Genomic DNA, 27,998 nt, shown 5'->3' with positions numbered 1-27,998 from the left:
CCCGCGCTCCGCGGGTGCGTCGGCCGCCCGGGCGCGGCTGTTATGGAAACGGGCCCGGCGCGCAGGAGGCGATGATGGGGCGGCCATGGCCCGGGCCGGCAGCTCCAGCGGCGCCGCGGCGGCCGGGGCGCGGGCGGCGGGCGCGGGGCGGCCGGAGCCCTGGGAGCTGTCCCTGGAGGAGGTGCTGACGGCGTACGAGCAGCCCATCAACGAGGAGCAGGCGTGGGCCGTGTGCTTCCAGGGCTGCCGCGGGCTGCGGGGCGCGCCGGGCGGCCGGCGGCGCGTCCGGGACACGGGCGACATCCTCCTGCGCAGGGACGGCTCGGTCGGCGCGCGGCCGCCGCCCGGCGCCGCAGGTGAGGCCGGGGGGTGTGGCCGGGCGGCGCGGCGCCGCGCGCGGGAAGTCGGGGCGCCGCGGCTGGGGCCGGCGGCCGTCGTGAGGAGGCGACCGCGACCCCTGCGCCCGCCCCTGGACCTGGCGCCCCCTCCGCCTTCTCTCTGCGGGCCCGGAAGGGCCTTCTCTGCCCTCCCTCCGTTCTGGATCGGGGGCCCTCCCCCGCCCCAGCTCTGCGCCGGGATCTAGACCTCCGTCCCCTGCCCGGCCCCTCCCTCTCTCCCTCTGCTGGACCTGGAAGGCCCCTGCTCGTCCCCACCCGTCCCTCTCTCGGCCTCGAAGCCCCTCCCCCCGTCCGACATCCCCGTCCGGGAGGCCATCACCTCCCGGCAGGGCCGGCCGCCTTAGGCTGGCTGCCCGCCGCAGGGTGTGTTTGCTCGCAGGAGGGGGCCTTGGCTTGGTGGCCGTGCACCCTGGGCGGAGAGGCTGGGCTCCGCCGCGCCCGCTCGGGGTCTCCCGCGCAGGCAGGTCGCCGGCTCTGCGGTCTGCGGCCCTCAGCCTGTCCTCTCTTCACCCGGCGTTTTGTGGTATGGAACCCGCGTTGCACCCGCACCCGCAGGACCGGCGCCTCAGGCAGGACCGGGACAGAGGTCTTCTTTGGGCTCTTTCTCACGGGCGAGAGGGTGGGAGGAGGACAGGGCTGTGCCTCAGGCGGAATCCCTGCCGAATGGCCACCAACGTCCTGGGCTGATGGGGAACAAGGAGAGTGTGCAAAACTTGGGGGACGACGTGCCTCGTCCTCTGCCTGTAACCATGAACAGGGGCCGACACTTAAGCCCTTGAAGGGTGTGCAAAGCCTATTCAGGACGGTGCGTGTAGGTGAGTTTTTTTTTTTTTATTACTTAATCTTATTATTAGTTTCAAAGTTTAGGTGAGTTTTGGCTTCTTCAGGAAAAAGTTACTTTCTTCTCTGGAGAGCCGTAGTGCTGGTATGGAGTATATGATGATGTTACCCCAAAGCCAGTTCCCTGCGGGTAAGCTCAAAGGTTGGCCGTGTGTGCTGCTGGAGGGCTGGGCTCTCTCCAGCCAGCCCCGAGAGCTGTGGGTTTGCACAATCTTCACGGGCAGGCGTCAGGGAAGCCCGGGAAGGACCAGGCAGGGGTGGACAGAAGCGACAGCTGCTTCGTAACAGGGAGCAGTCCGCGGAGCCCCGCCCCCGGCCAGCACTGCCTTTCTCCTCACCCCGTGCCCTGCTCCCGCCTCCCTCTTGGTGGGACACTTGTGAGTTGCTGTACTTTGCACAGAAAGCACCAATGTGTTTGACAGGTGAGAACATAAGAGTTGGCGCCCCGAGGGTATCCCACTTTACACTCGGGTAAGCTGAGGCTCAGGCTGACCCAAAGTCACACAGAAGCGACAAGGGTTGGATTCAGTGCTCAGTACACTGTCCTCAAAGGTGGGGGTCAGCGCCTGTGCGTGACAACCTCAGCTCAGCCATGGGGCCCCGGAGTCTGCACATTCACAAAGGTCTTTTCTCTGGCTGTGTCTTCCTTATTGAAGGACCACCCGAGTGCCCCTCCCCCGCCCTGAGGATCGTGTGGCCTAGGCTCTGGCTCCTGGCACTGCACAACCGATCATAGCAGTGGTTAGACCTGAGGCGCACCTGGCACCCCTCTGACTGGGGGCGTCACGCCATGTTCTCATTGGTGCTCTCCTAGGCGGCCACGACTGCCGTCCGTGCTCCGGGGTGGGGCCGCGCAGCTCCCCGGCCCCCAGGGACATGCTGTCCCTCTTTCCTGGTCATAAAGACCCATCGGCACTTCCTGCTGCTCCCCCGCTGGCAGCGAGGCTGGAAGTCCAGGCCGGGGTTCAGAGCCCGGCCTCCTGTGTTGACCTTTATGGGGGAGGGGTTACAATTTCATTTTCTACTCGATGTGATCTTTGGTTCTGTTCACAAACGTGCCTCGTGAGGGCTCAGGCGTATGGCTCACTCTCTCTCTCTCTCGAGATTAAGAAGTAGGTTACCCGAACTTTCTTTCCTGTCTCTGACCTTTAGACCAACCGTCTGTCCAGGCAGCTAGCCCAGTGTTCTCTGGGGCCTGAGTGATGATCGGTGAGTTCGCAGGAAGGCGGGTGCTTACTCCCTGCTGTTCATGGCAATCAGGAAAGCATTCGGGTGGACCCTCAGCGTATGTTTGAATTAACTTTCAAGAAGTCAGCAACAAAACGAAGCCACACTTGAGGGGATGAATAACGGTATCTTACCGTGAAGTGGGTACACCCTCCCTGCTTCCAGGAACGGGGAAGGCTCCCTCATAACTGGAAGTAGGAGAAAGGAAAACTCTAACATGCGACGTTATTTCTAAGAGGCCGTGACTGAGCCTTCTGACAGGGAAAGGGTCCCTTTACATGTCATGTGCCCTCGTGTGCTGAGCCGCTGCCCGGGGCAAAGCCAATTCCTTAGCTGCAGCTCAGTCAGCGAGCGGGTGACCCTTTTGTTCACCCGATGCCCTCCCGGACGGTTCCCCCCGCAAGGCAGCCTCGGCTCCGCCTTAGTGCAGAGCCCCCTGCCTTTCCGGCCCACGTCTGCCAGGGAAACATGCTTTCTCCAGGCCCTGGGCTGTGTGGCAGCGAGGGCAGGGTGAGGGCACCGAGCCCCGGGGCGGCGCCGAGCCCGGCGCCTCATCCCTCCCATCGCCTCCCATATCCTCTGTTCTGCTTCTGCTGGTCTGCACGCCGCCCCACGCTTCTGATTTTTCCTCGTGTCAGTTGCAATGCTAACACTTCGCAAGCCCCTGGGTGCCTCGCATGTCCTGTCCGGGGGGTCACAGCTGCTCTCTAGCCCCTCCCGCTTGTGGTTCTGAGGCTGGCTGACCCTTAGGTGCCGTCTCCAGTGCCAGGCTCCTGCGGGCAGCCCCTCGGTGTAGCCACACTGCATGACACTGGACTTTCCCAATCGCCTCATGGTGCAGCCCTGAGTCCCAAACACGGGAACGACCCAGTCTGTCCTGCATTGGGCTGTGGCAGCCCTGTGTCACGAGCTCCGTGGGGCCCGGAACTCTCTTTCCTCCTCTTTACTTCTAGCCCAGCGGCTAGAGAAACAGCAGTGCTGAGGAGCAGGTGCCCCTGGCCATAAACTGGGTGATGGTGGCGAGGACCGAGGAGGGACATCAGTGGGGAGCCCACGCCCTGGGGCCAGGAAGCACGCGTGTGCATGCACACACACAGACACACTGGTACAGACGGACGCAGTCGCACGCGCACACACGGGCGCCACGTTGCCGCCTTGTTTCCGGGCCGCGGTTCCCGGGCATGTAAATGGGCCGTCTGTCCCCGCTGCAGATGCCCACGCGAATGTGTCCTGGCCCAGCGCGTCCCCTCCCAGGAGCTGCAGTGGGCCCGCGCTGGGCCACTTGTGTTCCAGGAAGCCCTGCTGCCTCGTGGGATCGGGCACTCAGGCGGGGCTCGGCGAGTCTGCTCTTGGAACTGGGGGCTGTCTCCCTAGCTTGCCTCTGTTTTCGTAAATGGCTGTCGGCCCAGGCGAACACACGGGCGAGAGTTGCATGGCGGTATCCCCGCGCTGCCCCGCCGCGCCCACCAGCTGACCAGCTGGGACCTGCTTTGAAAGAGCCTCCGCCTCCTGGACCTCCCCGCAGCCAAGCGCTCCTTTCAGCTGGGCCCCTCCAGTGGCTCTCGTCTCCCGCTCCTGGGTCCCCACTCTCACTGTCACACAGGGCGCTCAGGCCTTGGGGCTCTGTGCTCGTTGCACCCCGTGAGGGCGGCCTGGTACAGACGCTGCGTGGACGTGAAGCCGACGGCCCGAGGCAGGCGACAGCAGCCGGCGCCTGCGGGGAGCTTTCAGGAAGTGGGATGTGGTGGTGTCTCGCGGACTCCCCTTCGGGAAACGGGGAAGGGCTGAAGGCGCCAGGGGCAGGGGCGGGGAGGGCGCCTGGCCCTGGGCGTGGGGGAGGGTGCGCCCTGGGCGTGCTGTCACAGGTGACCCCGGGGCAACTTAGCCTGTGTGGCTGTGTCACCTGACCCTCCGTTGTTGAACTTTGCCCTGTGCTCTCGGGGTAGGCCGTGCCACTTGAGAAGGGGTCCTTGGGATCCCTGCGCACCCTTGAGTTTTGGCTTGTGGGGGATACGGCCTTCACCCCGAGGTGTGTGACTGGCCCCACAGAGGGGCACTGGGGATGTGGTCACGTAAGCGATTGCGCCAGTGAGTATCGGCCGCAGGAAGACACTGGGGGTTCGCTCTGAGCCTGTCAGACCCCTCAGGGAGCGAGGCCTCCGGGCGAGGCCGCGGCCAGCGGGCGTCCCCATGGTCGGGCAGGTCAGCCCGTGCTGCGTCCGGCCCGGAGGGCGTGCCCCGCTCCGCGGTGCTGCCTGGCACCCCGTCGGAATGTCCTCTCGAGGGCGAGGGCGTTTGCCTTGCAGCCTCTCCCGGGACTGGAGAGGAGGAGGCGGAGCGGTGTGGTCTCCCCTGGCTGCGTAACTCTGCACGGAGTCACAGCAACGCACATTCACTCCAGTCCAGTCAGAGGTCACAACCCAAGATGGTCTCCCTCGGGCCAGACGCGTCGCAGGCTCACCTCCCCTGCTGCCCAGGTCTGCTCACGTGGGCGGGTGTGTCCCCGGGCCCTGCCACTGGGCCGTGGCGGGTTGGCGGCCCGTGTTCTGCCGAGCGTGCAGGGGAGACACCTCAGGCAGAAGGGTCGCCGTCTCTCCCACCTGGACCCACCTCTGTGACATCAGCAGGACGCAGCCCTGGCCCTGGGCCTGAGGGGGCGGTTCACGCAGTGAGTCCACGGCTGGGCGTGCCGCACAGACTGACGCGGGCCCGCCTGGAGCCTCTGGTCCACTCGGGTCCAGTGCGGGCCTGACAGTGATATCTGGCGAGTTCCCGGGAGCCCTCTGGGTCCGCGGGCCCACTGTGTGGGGTTCTCTGGGCCACACCTGAAGAAGGGGCCCCCAGCCTTGCTGGGACACCCCCAAATCCAGGACGACTCAGATGGTCGGTGCAGGGCCAGGGGTTGACGCTCAGCCAGGGGACCTGGGCAGGGCCCTCGCCCCCTCTGGGCTGTACTGTGGCTCAACAGAGAAGGCTGAATGAAACAGCCCCCCAAAAGCCCTCGAGAACCCCAGGTGGGCCGTCCTTAGCCAAGCGGGGACGTGGGGGGGGCGCCGTCCTTAGCCGAGCGGGGGTGTGGGGGGGCGGCCCAGTCGTTTACTGTCGCAGTGACTTGTAGGGCTGCCTGACTGCCGGACCGGTGGTGGTGTCTCCTGGGGCCCCAGGACACACTCGCAGGAGCAGAAAGGCATCGGGACTGTGCGAAGGCTCAGAGATGAACTGAGAGTTTATTGCTGGGGTGAGGGCTGCTCTGGACAGCACACGTCTCCCCGACGGGGGTCTCCCGAGGACTCGCTCGACTCCTGGGTTCTCGCTTGAGGGGGAGGAGCCCACACCCCGCGGGTGATATGTGAGGTGCGCGCTGGAGGATGCGAGGGGAGGGTGGCGGCCGCGCCAGACACACGGGTGCCCTGGACCCAGGGAGCTCTCCGTGTCTGCTCAGCGAGCCCTCGGCCAGGGTGCGAGCGGGCGGCGTCTCCCTCCCTCGCTGCAGAGACCAGCACCCCGTCCAGGGCGTTACTTCATTCGAGCTGTGACATTTGTTCCTCGGTGACGCAACAAGCATTTACTGATGGCTCACTAGACGCCGACACTAGGTGTTTTGTTTAATCTGTGCAGGAACCCGTGTGGTGGGTGACAGCCCTGTTTTATAGAAGGGCTCAGAGACAGTCAGTAAGTTGCTCTAAGTCACATAGGTTGTCCAATGCCAAGCTGCTGCTCTGAGCCGAGTGTGGAGGCGACGCTGTCCCTTGCACACACAACACACGCACACGCACGCACGCACTAACCTTGACTCTAGCACGCCCCATCCTCCAAGTTCAGAAAGCGCGAAGGGAGCACAGGCCCCGCCAGCCTCGTCACCCACGTTTGTGTGCACGCGCTGTCAGCAAGGGGCTGCCCTCCGCTGCGCCCAGTGGGGGCTCAGCTCGCCTCATCACAGGACGCCGCCTCCTCTTAGGGGCCGTCCGCTGTCCCCTCGCGGACGTCTCCACATGTCTCAGTAGCCGCTCAGGTGTTTTGCTGTTAGGAAGGAGGTGGCGGTGAGTGTCCTGCCACGAGGGCTCGCCTCCGGGGCTCCCCGCTAAGGGGAGGGCTGAGCGGGGGGTTCTGAGACGCCGTGGGGGCCGCTCGGGTGGGCGTTGCTGTCTCACACCAGCCCTGCGGGGCTGTCCTCGTCCACCGCCCTGCCATCTGAGGCTCCAAGCCCGAGATGCGAGATGTGAAAGGCAGGGGCCCCTGGGCTTCGGGGCCACGCCGCCCTCCTAGTGCCCACTCACATCCGTGTGTACGGGGTCTCCTGGGAGCCCGGCCAGGAGGCCCTGGCGGTCTCGTGGGCGCCACACCCCTGCAGAGCCCTGTGCCCTGGGAAGCGTCTGCACTCACTACCTGGCTTGTTCTTTTGGCTAGCTTGGGCAGGTGTCCTCGATCTGCAGGTGCGGAGATGAGGGCAGAGAGCCACAACCACGGGCGGCCCAGGTGGGCAGGTCCCGCAAGGGGCTGTTGCGCCCATCCCCCCAGGCAGCCGGCGGAAGCTGCCAGGTGTCCTCCTCCCATCCCCACCTGCTCGGCAGCCGGAAGCACTTCCGGCTGAAGTCGCTGGGACTCCAGGCCACAAAGTTCCTCGGACTTCACTCTCCCAAATGACGTCTTTCACTACGAGACACCAGAGCACGTCAAAGAAGAGTCCCTGGCTTCTCGATTTCTTCTCATTTGTTATTTTATACAAAAGAAACCAGAGAGGCTTCCCCTCCAGTGCACCTCGGCACAGGTGTGCTCGCCAGGGAGGGGTGCTGGGGGGAGGGGACGCAGCGTCTAGTCCGAGTGCCCTCAGCCCCCCCCCCCCCCCCCCCCCGTCCCCGCGGCCTGCCTCTGTCTGGGTCTTTGCCTCTCCAGATGCTTTTTCGATAAGCAAAAGGTACTTTGCACAATGCTGCATGACCACGTGGGGAAGTTAAGGGCAGCCCCTCAGCTCCGCCTGGGCATTCTGGGGTTCTCGGGCAGGAGGGTTCACTCTGGGGTCTGGCAGTGTTTGGCGTGGGTCCCAGCTCAGCCGTTTACTAGCTATATGGTCTCGGGTCAATTTCTCCATCTGCCTGAGCTCCAGTTTCCTCATTCTAGAGAGGGGGTCACAGCAAAGCTCGCTTATTGAAACCCAGACTTCCCAAGTTCTTGCAACTTGGCGGACAGTTACGCCCAGGAACACTTACTTTTGTTAGCATATGGGCTACGTCAGCCGCGGGGGAAGCATCACGGTCATTCCACCCAGAATGCTCGCAGTGGCCCTGAGCCTCGGCTCAGAGCCCTGGAGGCCCCCTCCCTGGTCCCCTCCAGCAAGCGCCTCCACTCAGGGTCTGATCTCCCGCAGCTGCCCCCCGCCGCCCAGTCGCAGCACAGGGCCCGCAGGGAGCTGCCGGCTGCTCAGTCTTGCTAACTCTGCCCATGCCGAGAGCAGGCAGGGCCCCATTATTTTAATGGATCCATCCATTTGCCTTTGGCAACCTTCCCAGAGCTTGGTGGCATTTTGAAAATATTTGTGTAGTTAGCAGGTTCGTTTAGCAGGGAATTTCGTGGTTTGTGTTTTTAATATCTTACCTCATTCCAGAAAGTGTAAGGCAGCCGAGGTCCCCGTCCTAACGCGGGTCTTCATGTCTGCCAGGCTCGGTCAGGCTGGGGGTGCCAGCTCGTCCACGTCTCATCCGGCCTGGGGAGCGGCTCGGGGAGCAGCTACAGCACAGATCCTGGGGTCCCCCTGCTGTGACACCTTTTGGCCAAGTTCAGCCCTCTGGGCCTCTGTTTCCTCATCCGTGAAATGGGTGCCGGAAGCACCTACCTCCCAAGCTGGATGTGGGTTACGCAAGTGGCCTTTGTCAACATGCTAACTCAGTGCCATGTTTAATAATAAACATAATAAAATGCAAGAGACCAGTTTAGCATCTGGGCTTCAGCTAGGGGCCCCGGGTCTGGCAGAGGTGCTGACGGGCTGTGGGGAAGCCCGGATCCAGGGCGGTGGCTGCGGCTGACTTGCTCTGGAAGCCCAGCCAGCCCTCCGCTCTGAGCACGGGCTCCGTCTGAGCGACTCGGGGCACCCGGCTCCCTTGTGCCAAGAGCCTTAGGCTGCGAGGTCCCATGGGGCAACTTAACCCAGCGCCTCTTCCTCCCTCCTCTTGGCTTTTTCCACTCTTGCCTGCGGCCTTGCTTCCCCCGGTAGGAGGGGCAGACTCAGGGAGACTGCCGTGTGAGCTGGGCAAGGGTCCTGTGGGCCCTCCTGGATCCCCACACCTGGGCGTCTAGCCCGGAGCTGGGTCTTGTAGGCGTCTGTCCCAGGGGCTCGGCCTGCTGCAAGCGCTGGTGTCTGAAGAAGGGTTTGGGGATGCGCGGTGTGTGTCTAGGGGTGTCGAGGGTGGCCCCTTGTTCAGGTCTGAGGGTGAGGGGCTCATCTTGACTGCCTGTCCCTCTTCCTGCAGAGCCCACGACGATGGTGATGTCACCGGCCAGCTCGGAAGCCCAGGTACTTTAAAACCATTTTTAGGTTTGCTTGATACATATTAAAACTTCCATGCATCATGTAATGTAAATTGGAAGCTGCAAAGTTATATAGTTGTTTCTGTGGGCAGCACAGGGCAGGACAGGGTGGAATTCTCCAAGGGCTTGAGGAAGAGGCTTTTCTGAGGGTGGGCGGGTGAGGAGAGGGAGCCCTCGGTGCAACGAGGACCCCAGCCAGGCTGATGGCCCTGAGGGGACGGAAAGCAATGGTACTGGGCTCGGCCCCCTGGGTAGAGTGTTGGGCAGGGACCCCCACCCCGCCCTGAACTCAGACCGCAGCAGCCGGGCTGCTCCCATGTCTCCCAGCCACCCCACCCCCAAACCCGGTAACTGGTCCTGAATTTGATATTTGATGTGTATCGTCACACTGCCTTTCAGACAGTTCTCTGCGGGCAGCACGTGTGTGCACATTAAGCCCAGTGTTACCCCGGGGTGGGTATAGGCCAGGAGAGGCTACGCCCTCTGTCGTGGAGAACTTGAAAGCAACAATAAAACCGTCCTGAAGCTCCCCTCCTTTATCGCCACCACATGCCAGGGACTCCGAATGGTGTCCGTGACGAGGTCCCCTGGGCTCTTTAAACGCCACGCTGCTTAGGCTCACTCTGCATTCTGGATTGTTCTATACGTCGTTTTTTGGAATTTGGGGGGGGAGGACAACATGTCTTCAAGGTTCGTTTCCATCGCTTTGGGTAGCTGTCGCTCCCTTTCGCTGTGGCGCACTGTTCTGAAAACCTATTTGCTAAAGCCAGGGGATGCTCCCCAAGCCCCCCACTGCTCGGAGGCCATCCTGTGGTCCGGCTTTCCCACGGAGACACAGCCGCACCTGCCACTCAGAGGTCTGCTGTGATGGGTGCTGAAGCCACTTGCAGGGCACTTGTCAGTGGGGTCTGACCTGGCGGCCCATCAGTCCACCTCATGGCCCCACCCCAGGAAATGGCGAAGGGGACGCTGATCACGCTGGCCTAGACTCACCACTGGCTCCTGGTTAGAGCGACCTGCAACCTGAGCTCCTCTTTGTAGCCCCTTCGGCCACAGGGCTGGACCCTACTGGCTGGGTCCCCAGCTGCAGGCCTGGAGGTCCTGAGACTCTGGCTGGCTGCCCAGACTCTTCCCTACAGGGAGAGGGTGCACTGGCTCCCGGGGCGGGGGTGGAATGTGCGGGACACTGAGCAGCTTTGACGCCAGCTGCTGGCTAGGAGGCTCTCTCCCAGCTGAGGCCAGAGGCCGAGGACGAGGGAGAGGCTGAGGCGGGGGCTTCCCTGTGCCCCCCGCCCCTGCCGCCTGTCCTGCTGCGTGTGGCAGGGTAGTCCCCCTGACAGAATGGTCAGAGCCAGCACAAGGGCCGGCAGGGCCTGTGGGGCCGGCTCGGAAGGGTGAGCTTCATCTCCTTCCTGGCACCTACCTGGGGGCCACAGAAGACGTGGTGGGAATTGGGTGGCTCTCGCCGGCCCAGGAGTGCTGAGGGGCCCTGTGCTGCGTTCTAGCCCACTGCCCGGGGGGCCCCACCCGGCCCCAGCCCGGGCCTTGCACTTGCTGGCCGGTGCCGCCCGCCTTTAGGCCCCCGTCTTCTGAGTCGTGATTTCAGGGCGTGACTCGGAGCAGGGTCAGCGACCTTGCCTTCCCGAAGCAGAGATGACACAGGCACCAAGAGTGGTCTGGGGGTTTTTTGGCTGTAGGCTAGATCCTTGTGCCCCTCCCGCCCCCCCCCCGGCCTCCTCCACTGTCGGGGTGCTTCCTGAGGCGTTTCTGCAGGACGGCGAGCTCTGTTCTCGCGCCCTGTCCCCGCCCAGCGTTGGCTCTCACCACCTGTCCTTCCATTCTGCTCAGGCCGGCTCACCTGGGTTTCACTTGGTGGGGACAGGCCGGGTGGACGGGTGGGGAAGGCGTCCTGCGGAGGGTGTGGCCCCACCCGCCACGCACCTGCGTCTCGGTTCAGGCTGGCCGCTTGCTAGCTGTTGCCAAGCGACCTGACTTCTGTGCCTCTGTCCCCTACCTATGACACGAGAGGTTATCTCGTGCATTGTTGCAAGTGAAACTGCCCGAGAGCTCAGCTAGTGCCGCACGCGGACAAGCTGTCCTTTTGTATCATTGTCATAAAGAGAAGACAACACAAAAGCCGCTTGAAACACAAACGCAGAGCTCTGTGCGAACTGGAAGCAGCACCCCCACGGTCCCCGACCCCCACCCCACCCCGGGTGGAGGTGCCCCACTGGCCCTCATCAAACTGCACCCCGCACGGTGCTTCCGTCTGAGCAGACGCCCCGCGAGCAGGGTGTCGGGGCGCAGAGATGGCTTTCAAACAGCAGTGCTTTCCCCAGACGTCAGTGGTAGTCTGTGAAAACAGGGTTCCCTGCCGAGTACAACTGAGAAATGCTGAGTTAAGAGGTCTCTCTCCTCCAGACTCACGGACTTTTAATGTGCCGATGCACTTTGAAAAAAACTTACTATGGAGAATTTCAAGTCTATAGGGAGCAAACAGGAGCATCGGGGCCCAGAGAAGCTCCACCCCTCTGCCCTCACCCCACTCAGGTACAATTATATTTTAGGTTTTTCTTTTTCAGGTTAAATTTACACATATTGAAATTTGTATGCAGTTTAAAATATCTAGGTGAGAAGTCGATTTTTATGAGTTCAGGTGTCAAACTTTATCATTATAGTTAAGCAATTTATTCCAGGAGCATCTAATGAACACGCTAGCCTTTCTCCTCTGGGTTGCGACCTCCTCGCACAGTGCATTAAAAGCTGATGCCTAACTAGGTTGCTCTGTGTTCTGTAATCCTACCTGTGGGGGTCTGCTTCACACCTGAGCTCGCTGAGTCCTGGCAAATGCGTATACCGTTTCACCAGCACCAAAGACACAGACCTCTCCCATCACCCCAAAAGTTCCTGCGCCCTTCCGCTCCCCACCCCGGCCGGGCTCAGAGCCCTGACCTGCTTTTCGTGGCCGCGGGTTAGCCTCGTCTCGCCTGGCGTTTCGGCCGAGGGCACGCAGCGGGGAGACTAGGCCGGCTTCCGTCACCCCCCGTACAGCTGCCTCGCGCCCCGCCGGGAGGGGGTCCACGGCTGTGCGTCCCCAGGGAAGGCAGGTGGGCGCTGCAGGTTTGGGCGCGCCGTCCGCTTCCTCCGAGTCAGCGCCTGGGAGGGGAGCTGCGGCCGTGCGCGCACGTCCTGCCGTGAGAGGCGGCCACGGCGTCCCCGCGTGGCCGTGCCGTCCGGCGAGCGCCCCTGAGCGCTCTAAGTGGCGTTCGGGGGGCCCCGTGCTGCGCCGCCTCGGGCGACGGCCGGCGGCTGCCGTCCTCCTGCGCAGCCCTGACCCGGGCGCGGCCCGCTGTCCCCGCCCCGCAGATGGTGCAGTCGCTGGGCTTCGCCATCTACCGCGCCCTGGACTGGGGCCTGGACGAGAGCGAGGAGCGGGAGCTCAGCCCGCAGCTGGAGCGGCTCATCGACCTCATGGCCAACAACGACAGCGAGGACGGCGGCTGCGGGGCGGCCGACGAGGGCTACGGGGGCCCGGAGGAGGAGGAGGAGGCCGAGGGCGGCCCGCGGGCCGTGCGCAGCTTCGCGCAGGCCATGCGGCTGTGCGCCGCGCGCCTGACCGACCCCCGGGGCGCCCCGGCCCACTACCAGGCCGTGTGCCGCGCCCTCTTCCTGGAGACGCTGGAGCTGCGGGCCTTCCTGGCCAGGGTCCGCGAGGCCAAGGAGGTGAGCCCGGGGTGGGGCGGCGGGCGGCGTCGCAGGAGGGGTGGGCTGACGCCGAGGTGGCTCCTTCCCGGGAGGGGCAGTGGGCAGTGGACAGCAGAGGTCGGCAGGGCGCGGCAGCCTGTCCCCCTGTCCCCCTCCCGCCGCAGGTCCCTCTGTCCTCCCGGAAGGGGGCGATGGCTCCGGGGCTGCGCTCCATGGGGTGCTGTGGGTATCACTGACCTCTCACACCTGCTCCTTCCCCAGCAGGGACCCGAGGCTCAGAGACGTGTAATGGGCTCTCAGCCTCTTGGCCCCATGACCCGCTCCTGTCACCTCTGAGTCACTTAGTCATTAAACCCTGACCCCGGGTTCACAGCTGCAGATGGGGCTGAGCCCTCTGGCTCTAGCTCCCCGCTCCAGGGGCTGGTTCCTTCAGCAAACAGGATGCTAAAGGCGGCCAGTTCCTGCCACCAGACACGCACAGGTGCTCAGTGTGCTTGGAGCTTCGGGGCAGCGGGCAGTTCAGTGAGAGACGCTGCCCAGGCCCCGCTGGGACGGTCCAGCGCTGTTCTCCACGCCCTCCGTGGTTACTGCCCACTTTACGGATGAGCAGCGGGAGGCCCTGAGAGACTGTCCCTCACCCCAAGTCACACAGCTAGTACTGGCAGAGCCAGGGCCAGGCTGGCTCTCCGCAGGGCTGGCCTCCCCAGAGTTAAGGGCTGGTGGTCTTCCTCTCAACTCCCCCGGCCTCTCCCTTGAAGTGGGGGTCTTAGACACGGGCCCCCGCCGCCCACCAGCATGCGACAGATGAGAAAGTGAAGACTTTGGAGAGCTTTGGGGAATTTGCGCGGCTCTCTGTGGCTTGAGTGGCAGGAGGTGTTTTTGGCATTAACTGATGCATGTCTCTCTTCCGGTAACCGGGAAGCCATCTCGCAGCTCTCCTGACCCTCTGGGCCTGAGCGGGCTCTCGGGATTGTTCCGAATGAGACGCTGCTCAGCCTCCTCTGCAGCCCAGTCGTAGCCCAGGGGGGGTGGTCGCCCCGCCTGTCCCATCTGCCCTCCCCACTCCTCCTTGGCATCTTGCCAATGTCCTTCTGTTGCCGTAATGGGGGGGGGGGCTAATGCTTTGTCGTCCATTCCTCGAAGCCCTCTGTCCCATGGCCGAGGTCATCCCATTCCAGACTCCAAGAGCTCTTTCATCAGCAGGAACAAACAGCTCTAGATTCAAGCAGTCGACCCACAAGACGTTCAGGAAATTGGTGGCATTTTGGGCAGAGACGGCCTGCTCAGGAATGGACGTAGATGCCCCAGGAAGGGCGGGAGACCGCCGTCCACGCCCTCGGCCCACAGGGCCCACCACGTGGTTCTGCTCTTTGAACCACACCGCTTCTGCTGTCAGAGGCTTGGCGGCTTGTCCAGAAGGTCCCAAAGCAGTCTGGCAAGTGGCTTGGGGCTCAAGCCAGGGAAACCGGTTCTGTCTTCGTCGGGGGAGGGGTGGGGGCTGTGTGCTAAAGGGCAGGTGCTTCTGCCCCTGGGGGAGTCGGTGCCAACAGAGGCCCTGGCTCCTGCTGAGATCCAGGGCAGCGAAGGCGGGGAATCTCGCAGTTTCCTCCCGAATTCTCAGCATAGGGCAGTTCTCCAACAGTCCCTGATGCCCTGGGCTCTCACCACTAGGCAACATTTTCAAGTTCATAAAATACATACCTGTGAATGTTTCCCAGGACTTGCTGAGTGACTCACCTCCCCTCCAAACCACCCACCCATCCTCCATCCATCCATCCATCCCTCCATCCATCAACCCTCCCTTCCTCCCTCCCTCCCTCTATTATTATTCATCCATCTTCCCATCCTCCATCCATCATTCATTCATTCATTCAACCGACATTGGAGACCTAGCATGTGTCACACACTGCTCTAGGAGCCAGGAACACTAAGGCGAGGAAGAAACAGTCAGAGAATGTGGCCGTGGCCTCACGGAGCACTAGTCCACACGACAACTAAAGAAGCAGATAAATGTAAACGGCAGGCGGGGTCAGTGCAGAGCAGTGGCTGTGGATGTGCCCGGGGGGGGGGGGTGCGTGTGGCCCAGGAGAAGGGGCTGGGCAGGCGTTCCCGTGCGCCCTGTGTGCCACGGGCTGGGGAGAGCGCTCCGTGGGCGAGCGAGGGCAGCCTCCGCCCCGGCCCGGCCATACTTGGGGGCCCTGCGCCCCGCTGGGGTGTGTGGGCCAGGCGGAGAGGCTGTGTGGGGGCCGCACTCACACCCCGGCCCTTGCCCAGGAGAGGGGGCCTGAGGTGGCCGACAGGACACCAGTGTCCCGTGTGGGTCCCAGGCTGCTGGCGTGGTTTCCCCAGGTACCTTTCTGAGCCCCGAAGCCTTGGCCAAAGTGCCCCCTTCTCCCTGTCGCGGCTGCTGCAGCAGCCCATGTGGCAGGGGGTGTCCAGGCGGATGGCGGGCAGGGCGCCTGTGTCCCTCAGCTGCCATTCCGCCACCTTCTCCTGGACTGACAGATGCTGCAGAAGCTCCGGGAGGACGAGCCGCAGGCCGAGCAGCCCCGGGCGGAGCTGGACAGCCTGGGGCATACGGACTGGGTAAGAGCAGCCCCGGCCGGGACATGGGGAGCCGGTGCCCGCCGGGCCTGGGCCTGGGCCTGGGCCTGGACCCCTCCCCGGGCTGAGGGCCGTGTGTGTCTCGCCGCCCAGGCCCGCCTCTGGGTCCAGCTCATGCGGGAGCTCCGCCACGGGGTGAAGCTGAGGAAGGTGCAGCAGCAGGAGTTCAACCCGCTGCCCACCGAGTTCCAGCTGACGCCCTTTGAGATGCTGATGCAGGACATCCGCGCCAGGAACTACAAGCTGCGCAAGGTCATGGTGAGCTGGGCACACGCCCCGCCTCCCTCCCGCCTCGGCTCCGCCTCCCTGGCCTGCGCCTGGGCCAGTGGAGCGGCGTCCGGCCGGGCCGCAGGGAGGGGGGCGGGGAGGGGCAGGCGCCGGGCACGGGGCGTCCCCTGAACGCTCGCACCGCCGCGTGCTGGCATCACCCTCAGAATCTTCGATGTGCAAGTTCATTTTGTTCTTGCGATGACCGCGAGGTGGGTGCCATCGGCCCCATGTCCACGTGGAGCATCTGAGGGCAGGGGAGCTGCTGGTGGTGCCAGACCCCGGAGCCACACCGAGCAGCCTCTGAAAGGGAGGCTGGCGTGACGGCCAGGCCGAGGGGCCCTGTGGCCCCAGCGGACGGCCATGGGGTCTCAGGCTCTGCCTCCCCACCCTCCCCACAGGTGGATGGGGATATCCCTCCCAGGGTGAAGAAGGACGCCCATGAGCTCATCCTGGACTTCATCCGCTCTCGGCCCCCCCTGAAGCAGGTACTGCTCCATGCCTCCCCCTTCCCGCTGCCCCCCAAAGGGCAGGCCGGCGGTTCTGCTGGGGAAGCCGCCGGGGACCCCCAGGTCCTGGTGGCCTCAGACAGGACTCCTCCCCGCTGCTGCGGGCCGGGTCTGGCCTCCCCTACCGCGCTCCCGCACCCCTGCAGGTCTCCGAGCGGAGACTCCGCCCGGTACCCCAGAAGCAGAGGACCCTGCACGAGAAGATCTTGGAGGAGATCAAGCAGGAGCGGAGGCTGCGCCCAGTGGGGGCCCAACGCTGGGGCGGCCGGGGTGAGCGAGTGACGCCCTCCCCCGCCCGCCCCCCTCAGCCCCCGGCGCCCCCTCACCGCCTTGCCTCCCCCAGAGTTCGGCTCTCTGCCCTGCATCCTCAACGCCTGCTCTGGGGACGTCAAGTCCACTTCCTGCATCAACCTGTCCACGACGGATGCGGGCAGCGTTGCCCCGCGCCCGCGGCCGCGGGTCCTGCTCAAAGCGCCCACCTTGGCGGAGATGGAGGAGATGACCACGTCTGAGGTCAGAGCCCGCAGGAGAGGCCAGGGGGCGGGGACAGGACGCGGGAGGCAGCCGTGCGGTGGGTGCCGGCCAGTGAAGCCAGCGTCCTGCCCCGAGGGCGAACACGGGGGGCTCGAGGACCCTTCCCAGGCCCGGTGGCTCCGAGCCCTGTGCCGCGAGCACGCGAAAGGGGAAACGGAGCCGCGGGTCTCCCTGGGGCCGGAAGCGAGCGCCCCCTGGTGGGCGTGGGAAGCTCCGTCCCAGCGCGGCCGCCCGCCCTCTCCTCGCGGTGCCCTGAGCCGCAGCACCAGGGCGGCGGCCGTCTCAGGGGGCTCAGCCTGACACCGGCCCTGTCCTCCCCGTACTTCCCGGAGGTTTGGGGGGCACTGGCCTGCCACTGTCCAGAGGATGGGCTGGGCAGTGGGTAGAGGACGGCCCGGTGGCCTCCGCGGACCCAGCGGCAGGGCGTGCCCTGCGCCTTGGCCCGGGCATGGGTGGGCAGAGAGGTTAGGGTCGGGCTGAGTCTGGTGTGTCCGCAGGAGGAAGAGTCCCCATGCGGGGAAGTGACGCTGAAGCGGGACCGCTCTTTCTCAGAGCACGACCTTGTCCAGCTCCGGAGCGAAGCGCTTGCAGGCCGGCAGCCGGCCGCCCGGCCCCCAGGGGCCCCGGAGCCGTGGCGGGCCCGTGTGGGCAGCGTGCACTCCTGGCAGTCCTGCGCCCAGGAGCCTGGCAAGTGCTGCCTCGCCCCGTCCCCTTCGTGCGGGTCCCCTGCCTTCCCGAGCAGGCAGCACCCAGAGGGTACAGAGCTCGTCCTGCACGAGGGTGTCTAACGTTCAAGCCCAGACAGCCCTCATCACCTCGGCAGGCACACCCCACTTCTCCAACCTGAAAGCGTCTTTATTAGACTCGTAATCTGTATTTACTGTAAACATTTTTAAAAAACTGTTCAAAAATTCCCACGATCCTATTACCTAGAGATAATCACTATTAACGTATTGGTATATAAAGCAAGCTGGGTAGGTGGGTAGATGGACAGGTGGCAGCTGGAGGATGGGCGACAGATGGACGGATGGATGCACAGATGACCGACAGAGCCTCCTAGCTTCTGTTTGTTTCTGTCCGTGGAGAGGCGTCCCTTCCACGCGAGGCCCCCCGCCTGGCGGCCCGGAGGGGGTGGGCTCTGGGGCCGCACTGTTTGAGGTCCGGTGTAGGCTGCGCCCCTCACCGGTGCTGTGATTGGTAACCTGCTGGAGCCTCATCCAGCAGGGCGGAGCATGGTGCACACGGCAGTTCTCCCGTGCGGAGCGCAGGGACTGGGCCAGCAGAGCAGGGAGGTCCCGCACGGCCTGCACTGCGGCTGCCATGGGGCCCCCGCGGCCGGCTCGTTCGTGGGCCTCCGACCCCTGCAGGGGTCCCTAAGGCCTGCTGCACTGCATGGGCCCCTGGCGTGGGTGACACGCTCTCCACGTGACCTCTGCCTGGTTAACCCCCACCCCCAAACACCATGAAACCCCCGCTTCCCCTGCTGCCTGGCTCGTCCCTCCACCTCGCTCGTCCCCTGGGCACTGCCTCCCCCCACACACTGGTGTTCCACCCGGTCGTCCTGACGAGGCCTCCGTGCTCTTCCTCCAGGCTCCTCCCCTGTGGGCGTCCAGTTCCAGCCTGACCCCAGCTCCTCCCGACGTGGTGACTTGGGCTCAGCAGAAGACAGGCCAGAGGCCTCAGTGGCCCCAGACGCCAGTCACCTGTGGCTGGTGAGTGAGGGAGGCGTTGCCGTCCAGGGTGGCTGGGGTGGGGCTGCCTCCGGAGCGCACACTGTCACCCTCCTCTGTACCAGGCTCCACCCAGAGCCTTCAGTGGGGTGGCTGGGTCTGTGCTTCAGCCTCTGCATCTGAGAGGCTGCTCAGTGCTGCCGCCTTCTGGGCCTTTTGGGCACTGCGGCCCCCGGGACCGAAGGCCCTTGCTCAGAGGACACTTGTGTCTGATCTCAGCCCCAGCTCCCTGGGCTTAGCACAGGGGACAGGCCTGGGCGCCCTGTGGCTCTTAGGCTTCATGACGTGATGGGAGAGCAGTTCCACCGGGTCGAGGCTGTGACTCTGGTCGCGACTCTGCCACTGCATGGCTCACCCTCCCTCCCGTGAAGTTTCGTCTGATTTGTGATCGTGTAGAGCTGACACTTGTTGGTACTTCAGGGGCCCACCCGGACCTGAGTGCTGGTGTGTGATTTTATCAAACGGGGCCACAGCGAGGGTGCCGGGGAGCCACTGGGCACCTTGCCGGCACGGGGAGAGCTGTCGGCGGCATGGTCTTTGTCGTCGCTTCCTCCAAGTTTAATCAGGAAGCTCGAGCGAGAGGCGTTAAAACGCTCTGGGAAGTGTGGGTGCTGCACGGACGCGTCTGCTAACACCCTGGCCACACGGAGTGCTGGCCCTTCGAGTGCTGGGCTTGTCATCACCGCCGCATGGAAAATCGCCCCGAACGCAGCAGCTGGAGCCACAAGCTTCTGTCCTCTCACGCAGCTTCCGACGGTTTGGAACCCCGAGGCGGCTTGGCGGGTGGCCCGGCTCAGGCCCCTCGAGGGGTTGCAGCTGGCGTGCTGGCCAGCGCCGCCATCTCATCTGGGGGCTCCCCGGGGCTGCAGGGCCCTCCCACGGCGGGACGGCTATGGGCAGCGGTCTCAGCGCCGCCTCACGCGGACCCTCCATGGGCAGCCCGAGTGTCCTCGCAATGTGGTGGCTGGTCCCTCAGAGCACATGGCCTAGAGGGAGCCAGGCAGAGGCCACAGTGTCCTTACAACCAAGTCTCCGAAGTAACACTGTCATTCTCATCTTAATCTGTTCATTAAAATCGAGTCACTAAGCCCATTCCCTGGGGACCACTTCTTGAAGAGAGATATATCAAGGAATTGGGGAAATATTTTAAAGTGACAAGTCCCAAGGTGTCAGTCTCAGGTCTTGAGAGGGTTTTCTGAGAGGTCTGGCTGTGAAACCTCGGCGGACCCCGGTGGCCTCGTCCCCACCCTGAGCACATGCTCAGGGCCCAGCCCCAGGAGCAGACTGCTGGTCTCTGCACCCAGCATAAGATCTCTTGGCCAAGTTTGCTGTTAGCGTAACATCTGTAGGGTCTAGAGGGGGTTGCTCAAATACAGACAGCACCCCCAAGCCATGGGAAGTAGACGTCAGAAGCCGGAGGACCTGATGCTTTAGGCCAGAGTGGAGAACTGTCCCCAAGGTCACACAGTAGCATGTGCTCAGCAACCCTACACAGGGTAATCCACGGAAAATCGGAAACAGGACTCCTGTCTTTGTGGCGCGCTCACACGGCCTCATCGCAGTCGCTCGGCTCCGCCTCATGCGGGGCGCGGCGCTGATGGACCTCCGCACTCCCTCGACGGGGCCGAAGCACGGCCTCGGTTTGCAGAAGCAGAGCTGAGGCTTTGAGAAGCTACGTGCCAAGCTGAGCTCTGAGGGGCAGGAGTTGTACTCACCGTGATGGCCCAGAGGGTGGGTGGTGATGACAAGTCAGACACATGCTACCTGCAGGCGGGCGCACTCAGCCCCCCGAGTGGTGAGCACTGAGTGAGGCAGGAACAGGAGGGTCTAGGGCCCGCAGCTGCCGGGGAGGAGATTCTGGGAGTAGGGGCGGTGGGCCGGGGGACCCTGTTCGGTTCTGGTGTGTGTGCAGGTGGGGGACAAGGCGGGAGGCGGACATGCAGGTCTGGGAGCACTGCAGAACAGGCTCACGTGAACAGTGTGGCTGCCGAGGGGCCAAGGCGGGCCGGACAGCTGGGCAGGGCGAGGCCACAGGAGCGCTGCCCATAGCAGCAAGACCCCTCAGGGAGGCGTGGGCTTGTGGGGCTCCAGGCAGGGTGAGCTGTGGGCCAGGGCATTTTAGGAAGCACTGGGCCTGGGTGGACCGAGGCCAGGCAGATGGCGTGGTCCTCAGGCGGGGGGAGGGGCTTGTGGAGAGGCTCCTGGAGGGCCTTGCGCCTGAGCCTGGAATGGGCACCAACCCTGGACCCTCCCGCCAGGAGTTCAGCCACCCCGTGGAGAGCCTCGCTTTGACGGTGGAGGAAGTGATGGATGTGCGCCGGGTGCTGGTGAAGGCTGAGATGGAGAAATTCCTGCAGGACAAAGAGCTCTTCAGCAGCCTGAAGAAGGGGAAGGTGAGGCACCCCCAGCCTGCCCTCCGCGGGCGGGAGTCTGGCTGCGGGCGGGGCTGGGCCTGGCGAGGCGCGGACAAGACTGGCCTTGAACAAGGCCTTTCTTACAGATCTGCTGCTGCTGCCGAACCAAGTTCCCGCTGTTCTCCTGGCCGCCGACCTGTCTCTTTTGCAAGAGGTGAGCCTTCTGCAAACAGCTTGGCTGTGAATTAAGGGAAGGACGAGGTAAAGAGCCCCTAGGGCAGCACTGTCCAACAGAACCTCCTGTCGTATCGCGCATCATGGCTCATGCAACTAAGGAACAGAGTCTTTAATTTAATTTAATTTAATTTAATTTAATTTAATTTAATTTAATTTAATTTAATAGCTAAAGGGCTCCTACTTTCAGCCAAGGTGGGGTAACAGGCACCTTCCACCTGAAACAACCAAAAAAACGAGAACAAAAACAAAAGGCAGCGAGCATGGAACGACGCCTCTGAGGACAGTGGACACGGGGCGACAAACGGCGGGAAGGCGGGTGAGCCCTGTGGCCGCTCAGCGGCCTGCACTTTCCAGGCATGAGCTGAGGACCCAGGGAGACGTCCAGAGAGAGCCTCAGAGACGCGCTCGGGTCCTCCGAGAGTTCAGCGGGGTACCCGTCAGCATGTACGTGCAAACAAAGTACTGAAGGCCAGAAAAATCACCCTGAAGCAGGGACGGGCAGATACCATGGGCCACAAATGGCGCATTACCTGTTTTATGGGGGCTCTGCCACACCTATTTATTTATGGCATTCATTTAGCCACACCTAAAGCATTTACTATATCGCCCTGTACAGAAAAAGTTTACTGTCGCTGTCCTAAAGGTCCAAAGGAATAGTGACAGGGATGGTATCTGCTCCCACCAGCCACAGTGGGAATGTAACTCATGGTCACCGAGTGGAAGACACAGAGCACCTTGCCTCACTAGTGGGGAGTAAGTATGTAGCCTGAGCATGGCTCTGGACCTAACAAATCAAAAAGCAAGACCTGAAAGGACCAGACTGTTCCCCAGCATCTTAACTGCTTCCCAGAACAGAGCTCAAGAACAGGAATAAAAATATCCACCACCCAGCAAGATAACATGTCTGATGTCCAAAGATCATCAGGCACGTCGAGAAGCATGAAAACATGACCCACGATGAGAAACTCGGTCTAAATCACTGGAACTGGAGCAGGTGTGCAAATGAGCACATGGGGACACTGGGAGCTTCGGGCTGCATATGTTCAGAAAGTTCTGGGAGACACGGAAGAAATAAAGAAGACACAAATCAGACCTCTACACATGAACACTGGAGTGTTTGGGATGATGTTTACTGGGTGATGTTAATGGCAGGTTAGACACCCAGAAGAATATGCAGAAGAAGAGATCAGTGAACTCCGAGAGATAGCAATAGGAACTATACAAACACCAAGAAAAGATAGAATTCTAAATGTGAAAAAGGTGTCGTGAGCTGCGGGATATGTCCAGACACCCGATAGAGGTGTATTTAACGTCTCCAAAGGAGAAGTGGGGGACAAAGAGAGCATTTAAAGAAATAAGCTAAAAAAGTTTCAAAATTTGATGAGCAATATAAGCCCACAAGAAACTCAATGAGTCCCAAGTACAAGAAACACAAAAATCACACCAAGGCACATGTTAATCAAAATCAGTGACAAAGAAAAATCCTTAAACTCGGCCAGCACACAAAGACATGACGTGTGCAGAGGAAGGACGGAGAAGACTGGCTGCAGACTTCTCATCAAGACGGGGCAAGCAAGCAGACAGTGGAACCACACCTCCCGAGCACTGAAGAATTCATATCCAGCAAGAATATGTTTCAAAAAGAGGCAAAACTAAACACATTTCCAGAAATACAAAAGCCAAAAGAATTCACCAGCAGAGCCACACTACCGCAAAGGTGAAACAGGGCCCTTCGCGCTGGAGGGGGGCGACGCCACGTGGGGCTCTGAGTCCACACCCAGGGCTCACAGCAGCAGCAGCAGCAGCTACTCAGATAAAGACGACATTGTTTTCTTATAACTCTGTAAAAGGTAAACTAACAACTAGCACCCAACAAAAAAAAAATTCAGTGTCTGGCATCTAAAGATTACCAAGCTTGTAAAAATATTTAATAACAATGTATGGTGAGGCTTATAACATATCTGTGAGTAAAAAGTTACTGTAACGACAGCATCAAGGCCAGGGAGGGGGGAAATCAGAAGTGTACAATTGTGAGTTTCTTATCCTCTGCGTGAAGCGGTAAAATATTCCTCGAAGGTAGACTGTGATAGGCTAAAGCCACATACTGTAAGCCCCACAGCAACCACTAAAATAACGAAATGGAGGACTGGCTTATAAGTGAATGAAGAAGGTGAAATAAAATCATACGCTACTTCATTAATATAGAAGTCAGAAAAAGGAAGAGAGAACTGAGAACAAGCAGGACAAACAAACAGCAAGACGACAGACGTAAACCCAGCTGTTTCAATAATCGCATTAACTGTAAATGGTCTAAACCACATAGTTAAAAGGCAGAGTTTCCAAGACTGATCCTGGGAAGCAAGACGATCCGCTACCTACAAGGCATGTGCCGTAAATAAGGAGACACCACCGGGCTAACAGGAGGATGGAGAACGATGACACCGCGCCAACACCGTGTGGAGGGACTCGAGTCGCTACGTCCACGTCACAGGAAGCGGATCGCAAGCAGAAGCGACTACCAGAGGAAAAGGGGGAAACAGGAGCCTAAACGTGTCGTGCGCCTGGCAACAGAGATCCAGACTCTACGGAGCAAAAACAGATAAGGCCGCAGGGAAAATAGGCGAATCCACATTATAACGGGAGATGGCGATAGTCTTTTCTCAACGATTGATAAAACTTGTAGACGGAAACAAAGCTAAGGGTACAGAAGATCTGAACCACACCATCGGCCATCTTGATCTAACTGACGTGCGTACACGGAAGATATAAACAGCAGCAGAGTGCACACAGACATTCGCCAAAATATTCCATGTTCTGGGTCAGAAAACAAGTCTCAAAAATGTAAACGGACTCAAGTCATACAGAGTCTGTTCCCTGACCACAGTGCAATAAAATTAACTCAGAGGTTTGCTGATGACAGATTAATTGTGGGACATCCATGCGAGAGAACACGGGCCTGGTTTTAAGAAATGAACTTGGACAACGTGCATTGATGTGGAGAAGAGTGCCTGGTGCATTTCACTCATTTATATTTTAAACGCACACTTTTGTTGGTATGTGCTTCCATCAGGAGCGCGAAGGCTGCGTCACTGGCAGGGCCCACCTCAGGGTGGGGCTTTAGGGGAGCAGGGCGTCTTTGTCTAAATCACAGTTATAATGTTCAGATTTTTACAAGCAGGTATTTACTTTTGAAAGCAGGTGTGGGGAATAAAAAAAATGTGCATTGCTGCTCAAAGCTGAGCCCCTCGACCGAGGCCCCTCTGGCTAGGTGGCACTCTCTGCTGGGGAGTGGGCACGCCCTGGCGAGGAGGCCGAGGACTCCCTGTGAAGGAGCCAGCGTGGTCAGAAGCGGCCCAGATGTAGAGCTGAGTGAAGGAAACGAGATTCGAGAGTCAGATGGAAGGGAAATGCCGAGGTGGCCGGAGCCCAGTGGAAGGCAGGGACCAGCTGGCCTGGCAGGTGTGCTGGGGACACGGAGGCCACGGGTAGCTGTCTTCGTGGCCTCCTCACAGCTGACGCTCCTCCCTTTTTTCCCTTCCAGAGCCGTCTGCACTTCCTGCAGCATAAAGGTGAGGATCGCTTGGGGTCCGAGTGAGGCCCCCAGGCATCTCGGACGTCCTACTGCCTGATGGCTCGTCCAGGAGTGGCAGGTGGCAGGGTGGCACGGGCTCTGCCACCTCCTGCGAGACCACCCCACCCTCACTAGTCACCTGTCACCTCCTCCCTCCGGGCGGGGTCCCTTCCTACCCTTCACGAGGCCGTGCAGGTTTCAGACCCTTGTAGGTGGTCCTTCCTTAGCATTCCTTATCCGGACGCTTCCGAGAAACCCTTCCTGTCCCCTCCACGAGTCCCACCTCCCGACGCCACGGCATCCCGGGGAGGCCTTTAGAGCAGTGTGGGTGTCTGCGTAGCCACACGTGCACTGAGACAGTGACTCATGAGGTTTAGAAGTGTGTCACCCCATTGCGCCTCAGCCCAGTAACCAGAATCTGCTTTAGAGGGATTCCCAGCATCGCTGTTCTCAAACCCTTCGCAGCCTGTCCCTGGGGGGGGGGACCCCCCACAGCAGTGAGCGTCCTGCACACAGCTCAGGTGCTGCCGGGCGGCCCTCCGGCAGGAAGTGGCTGTGGGGAAGGAGGCATGCGCCCTCGGACCCGGCACACGGGGCATCCAGGGAGCCCCCGGGGGCAAAGGGTGGCCTCCAGGCTTGCCCCTGCTGCCACACGGCCGAGGGCAGGTGTGGTCCCGGGGTGCCTGGACTGTGTCTGTGGGTGCCTGTGTCCACCTGTCCTCTGTATCGCAGATGAAGATGCCTTCTAAGAAGCTTGCACACATCCCCGTCTACACGCTGGGCTTTGAGAGTCCGCCGCAGAGGACGTCGATGGCCAGCAGCGGTCCCTCGCGGAGAGGAGGTGGCTTCCAGTGCGTCCCCACGCTCTCCGCTGGCGTGGGCGGGGTCAGGCAGCGACAGTAATGCGGGGGCGGGGGCGGCTTATTGGCTGGGACGCCCCCAAGGAAACAAATCCAGTGCGGTTTTGAGGTGCAGCAACCTGGGGGGCCTGGGGACTGAGCAGTACGAGAGGGAAAGCGAGTGGGTGGCCGGGGCCCAGGCCCCGGGTCCCTCTCCAGGAACAGCTGGCGCCAGGGGCATTTTGTCCAGCATGTTCACTCCAAAGCCTGGAGGCCTGATCAGGGCCGGGGAGTGGATAGGGGGACAGAGGGCGGCCCCTGACGGCCCTCCCCCCCCAGGTCCCTGCAGGGGCCGCCGTGGCGCGGCGTGGAGGAGGAGTTCCCGCACATGTACGCCCACGGCCGCCTGCTGAAGGACGTCTGCAGCGACTGCTCCGGCTTCGTGGCCGACGTCGTGCGCTCCAGCCGCAGGAGTGTGGACGCCCTCAACGCCACCCCTCGGCGGGCCCGCCAGACCCAGTCCCTCTACGTCCCCAACACCTGGACTCTCGACTTCAAGTGACAGCCCTCGGGAGCCCGGCCAGGCCTGGCGCAGGCTGGGAACTCCCGGTCCGGGCACAGCGGCCGGCCAGCCTCCTGAGCGCGCATGCACACGCGCAGCCGCGGACATGTTTATGGGACATGCATAGCCTAAATATTTATATACGAGTTCCCGGCCCGAGTCCACTGGGGGTCAGGCTGACTTCCAGGACTCCCCCTGAGGAGGCTGTTTCCTCTCAGGATCCTGGGGCTGGGGGGCAGATGGGACAGGACAGGAAAGAAGGCAGGTAGGAGGCAGAGCAGAGGGTGGTGGGCTCAGGAGACCCTGCCCTGGTGTTCGGGTGCACGTCCAGGCGGGGATGAGGTGCCTGCGTCCCCAGGGGCTGCCTGAGTGGGCTGAGAGGCAGGTATCACACAGCTGTCCCCTTGGGAGTTCTGAGGCCACGCCCTTCAATGCTTTCGGTGCGGTGCCGGAGGAGCGCTGTAAACATGTATTCACAGCCACTCTTGGCCTAATAAAGGGGTTCTCCGTCTCCTGCCTGGGTGTGAACCAAGGACCCCCGGCCACAACAGAGGGTGTGTCCTGCAAGGGTGCAGCTGGGCTTGGAGGGGCCTCCTGCACCCTGGTGTGTGGTCAGGGTGCCCACCGTGGGGCCCAGGCACTGCCACCCTGTCTGCCCGACTTCGCGGTCTGGCTGCTGGGCTGCCCTGGAACAGCCATCCAGCCTGCTGCCTGTCGTCACCTGCCAGCTTGGGGGACCCTCTGCTCCCCAGGCAGATGGCTGCTGCGGGGTTTGCAGGCTGGGGCAGCTCCACCTGGCCTTCAGGAGCACAGGGGGCCCTGCCTGCCCACGTGTACCAGGCGGTGGCTTTTGCGTCACCATCCTACAGAGGAGGAAACAGATTCAAAGTGTCAAAGGAATTCAGCTAAAGATGTACACGGTTTTCGCTGGGGCCTCAACCTAGGCCTGCTGGACACCAGGCTCTAATGCCTGCCACACAGACATGTGCCCGGAGGTGGCGCGAGGCACGGGACTGGGGAGAAAACACTCACCGGCTGGGTCCAGGACGCCCAGCACCACTCGGAGCAGCCACTCGTCTGAGCGCTGCACAGGCAGCGGGCGGAGCTGTTCCCGGCCACAAGCCAGGGCGGGCGCGGGGATGGTGTGGGTCGCTCCCCGTCGGGGCCAGCGGCGAGAAAGCGACCGTCCCCGTGGCACCTCCACGAGCCCCTAAGAAGGCGCACTGCCCTCGCCGCTCTAATTCTGCAGAAGAGGAAAGGGGCAGGCAGTACACGCGGGCCCACACTCCCAACGGGGGGACCCCTGGGAAAGCCCCTGTGAAAACAACCAACGCCCATCTGGGACAGCTGGGCTGAGCCGAGGGCGCCCACACAAAGCTCCAAGGTGGAGCGACGGTGGGCGACTGACTCCGCGGTCTAGTCGCTGTCCTTGGTGCTGCCGGGCGCGCCGCCTGAGCCCTGGAGGCACAGAGCAGGGCAGTCAGCCAGCGAACCGGGCCCAACCAGGCCCTGCGTCTGCCTCGCCTAATGCGGATCTTGACGAACGAAGGTCACTCTCTAACAACTTTACAGTCAAACTCCTGGGGGTATGGGGTGAGACTCCAGTTCAGAGCTGCCCGTTCAGGGAAGGTGGCACTCAAGTTGGGCCTGATGCCGCCTCCCTCAGCAGCACACAGCTGCCGTCTCGAGAAGGGCAAAGCAGGGAGCAGCTCCAGGCTGAAGCTCCCCAAGGGCCCGTCTGCAGGCAAGGCAATAAGCCTGCACAAACTGGCCACGCCACTGGACCAGGAGCAACAACGAACTCCGTTTACCAAGCACGGCCCCAAACAATCAGAAGGGACAGGAGGGTGAGGTCCCGCCTGTGCTGGGCCTGACCCCTCAGGAGCTGGACTACAGGCAAGGGGGTTTCTAGGGGCTTTTAGGGGAGTGGCTGGGGTTGGGACACGTGGGGAGCCCGAGGCAGCAGCTATGTGCCGGCCTGTGTGAAGTATCTCACGGTCCTAGTTGCCAATACGGGCTGACGGACCAGCCATGCATGCAACGGGGCACGTGCGCGCACACACAGGCACGAACTTATACGAACTGCGGAACCTATAACA

The 27,998-nt window shown here is 62.1% G+C and overlaps 1 protein-coding gene across 9 annotated transcripts; it reads left to right on the top strand.

Annotated features, from left to right (window-relative positions):
• Positions 1-26,410, top strand: SPIRE2 (spire type actin nucleation factor 2). 9 transcript variants are annotated; one of them, XM_036231182.1, is made up of 15 exons: positions 1-356; positions 8,930-8,973; positions 12,354-12,710; positions 15,198-15,278; positions 15,390-15,548; positions 15,965-16,051; positions 16,219-16,342; positions 16,416-16,585; positions 17,104-17,293; positions 18,197-18,318; positions 20,595-20,729; positions 20,837-20,904; positions 24,469-24,496; positions 25,231-25,349; positions 25,677-26,410. In XM_036231182.1, exons 1-15 carry the CDS (start codon positions 86-88, stop codon positions 25,897-25,899), a joined length of 2,178 nt encoding a protein of 725 aa, XP_036087075.1. In that variant the 5' UTR covers positions 1-85; the 3' UTR covers positions 25,900-26,410. The 9 variants fall into 9 exon arrangements, with proteins under 9 accessions (XP_036087075.1, XP_036087077.1, XP_015984439.2 ...); XM_036231184.1 differs by having other exon boundaries at positions 3-356; positions 15,390-15,554; positions 25,231-25,339; positions 25,677-25,892; XM_016128953.2 differs by having other exon boundaries at positions 5-356; positions 15,390-15,554.
• Positions 26,411-27,998: the final 1,588 nt, after the last annotated feature.

The sequence above is a fragment of the Rousettus aegyptiacus genome, unplaced genomic scaffold (assembly GCF_014176215.1).
Source record: "Rousettus aegyptiacus isolate mRouAeg1 unplaced genomic scaffold, mRouAeg1.p scaffold_m13_p_14, whole genome shotgun sequence".
Classification (NCBI taxonomy): domain Eukaryota; kingdom Metazoa; phylum Chordata; class Mammalia; order Chiroptera; family Pteropodidae; genus Rousettus; species Rousettus aegyptiacus.
This window is presented reverse-complemented; position numbering and strand designations above follow the sequence as displayed.

Bases quoted from the DNA above. Each gene is read 5' to 3' on its own strand.
- SPIRE2 (XM_016128953.2), top strand. From the start codon at position 86: ATGGCCCGGGCCGGCAGCTCCAGCGGCGCCGCGGCGGCCGGGGCGCGG. The intron at 12,711-15,197 runs GTGAGCCCGGGG...CTGGACTGACAG, and splicing joins GGGTCCGCGAGGCCAAGGAG to ATGCTGCAGAAGCTCCGGGA. The intron at 20,730-20,836 runs GTGAGGCACCCC...CCTTTCTTACAG, and splicing joins GCAGCCTGAAGAAGGGGAAG to ATCTGCTGCTGCTGCCGAAC.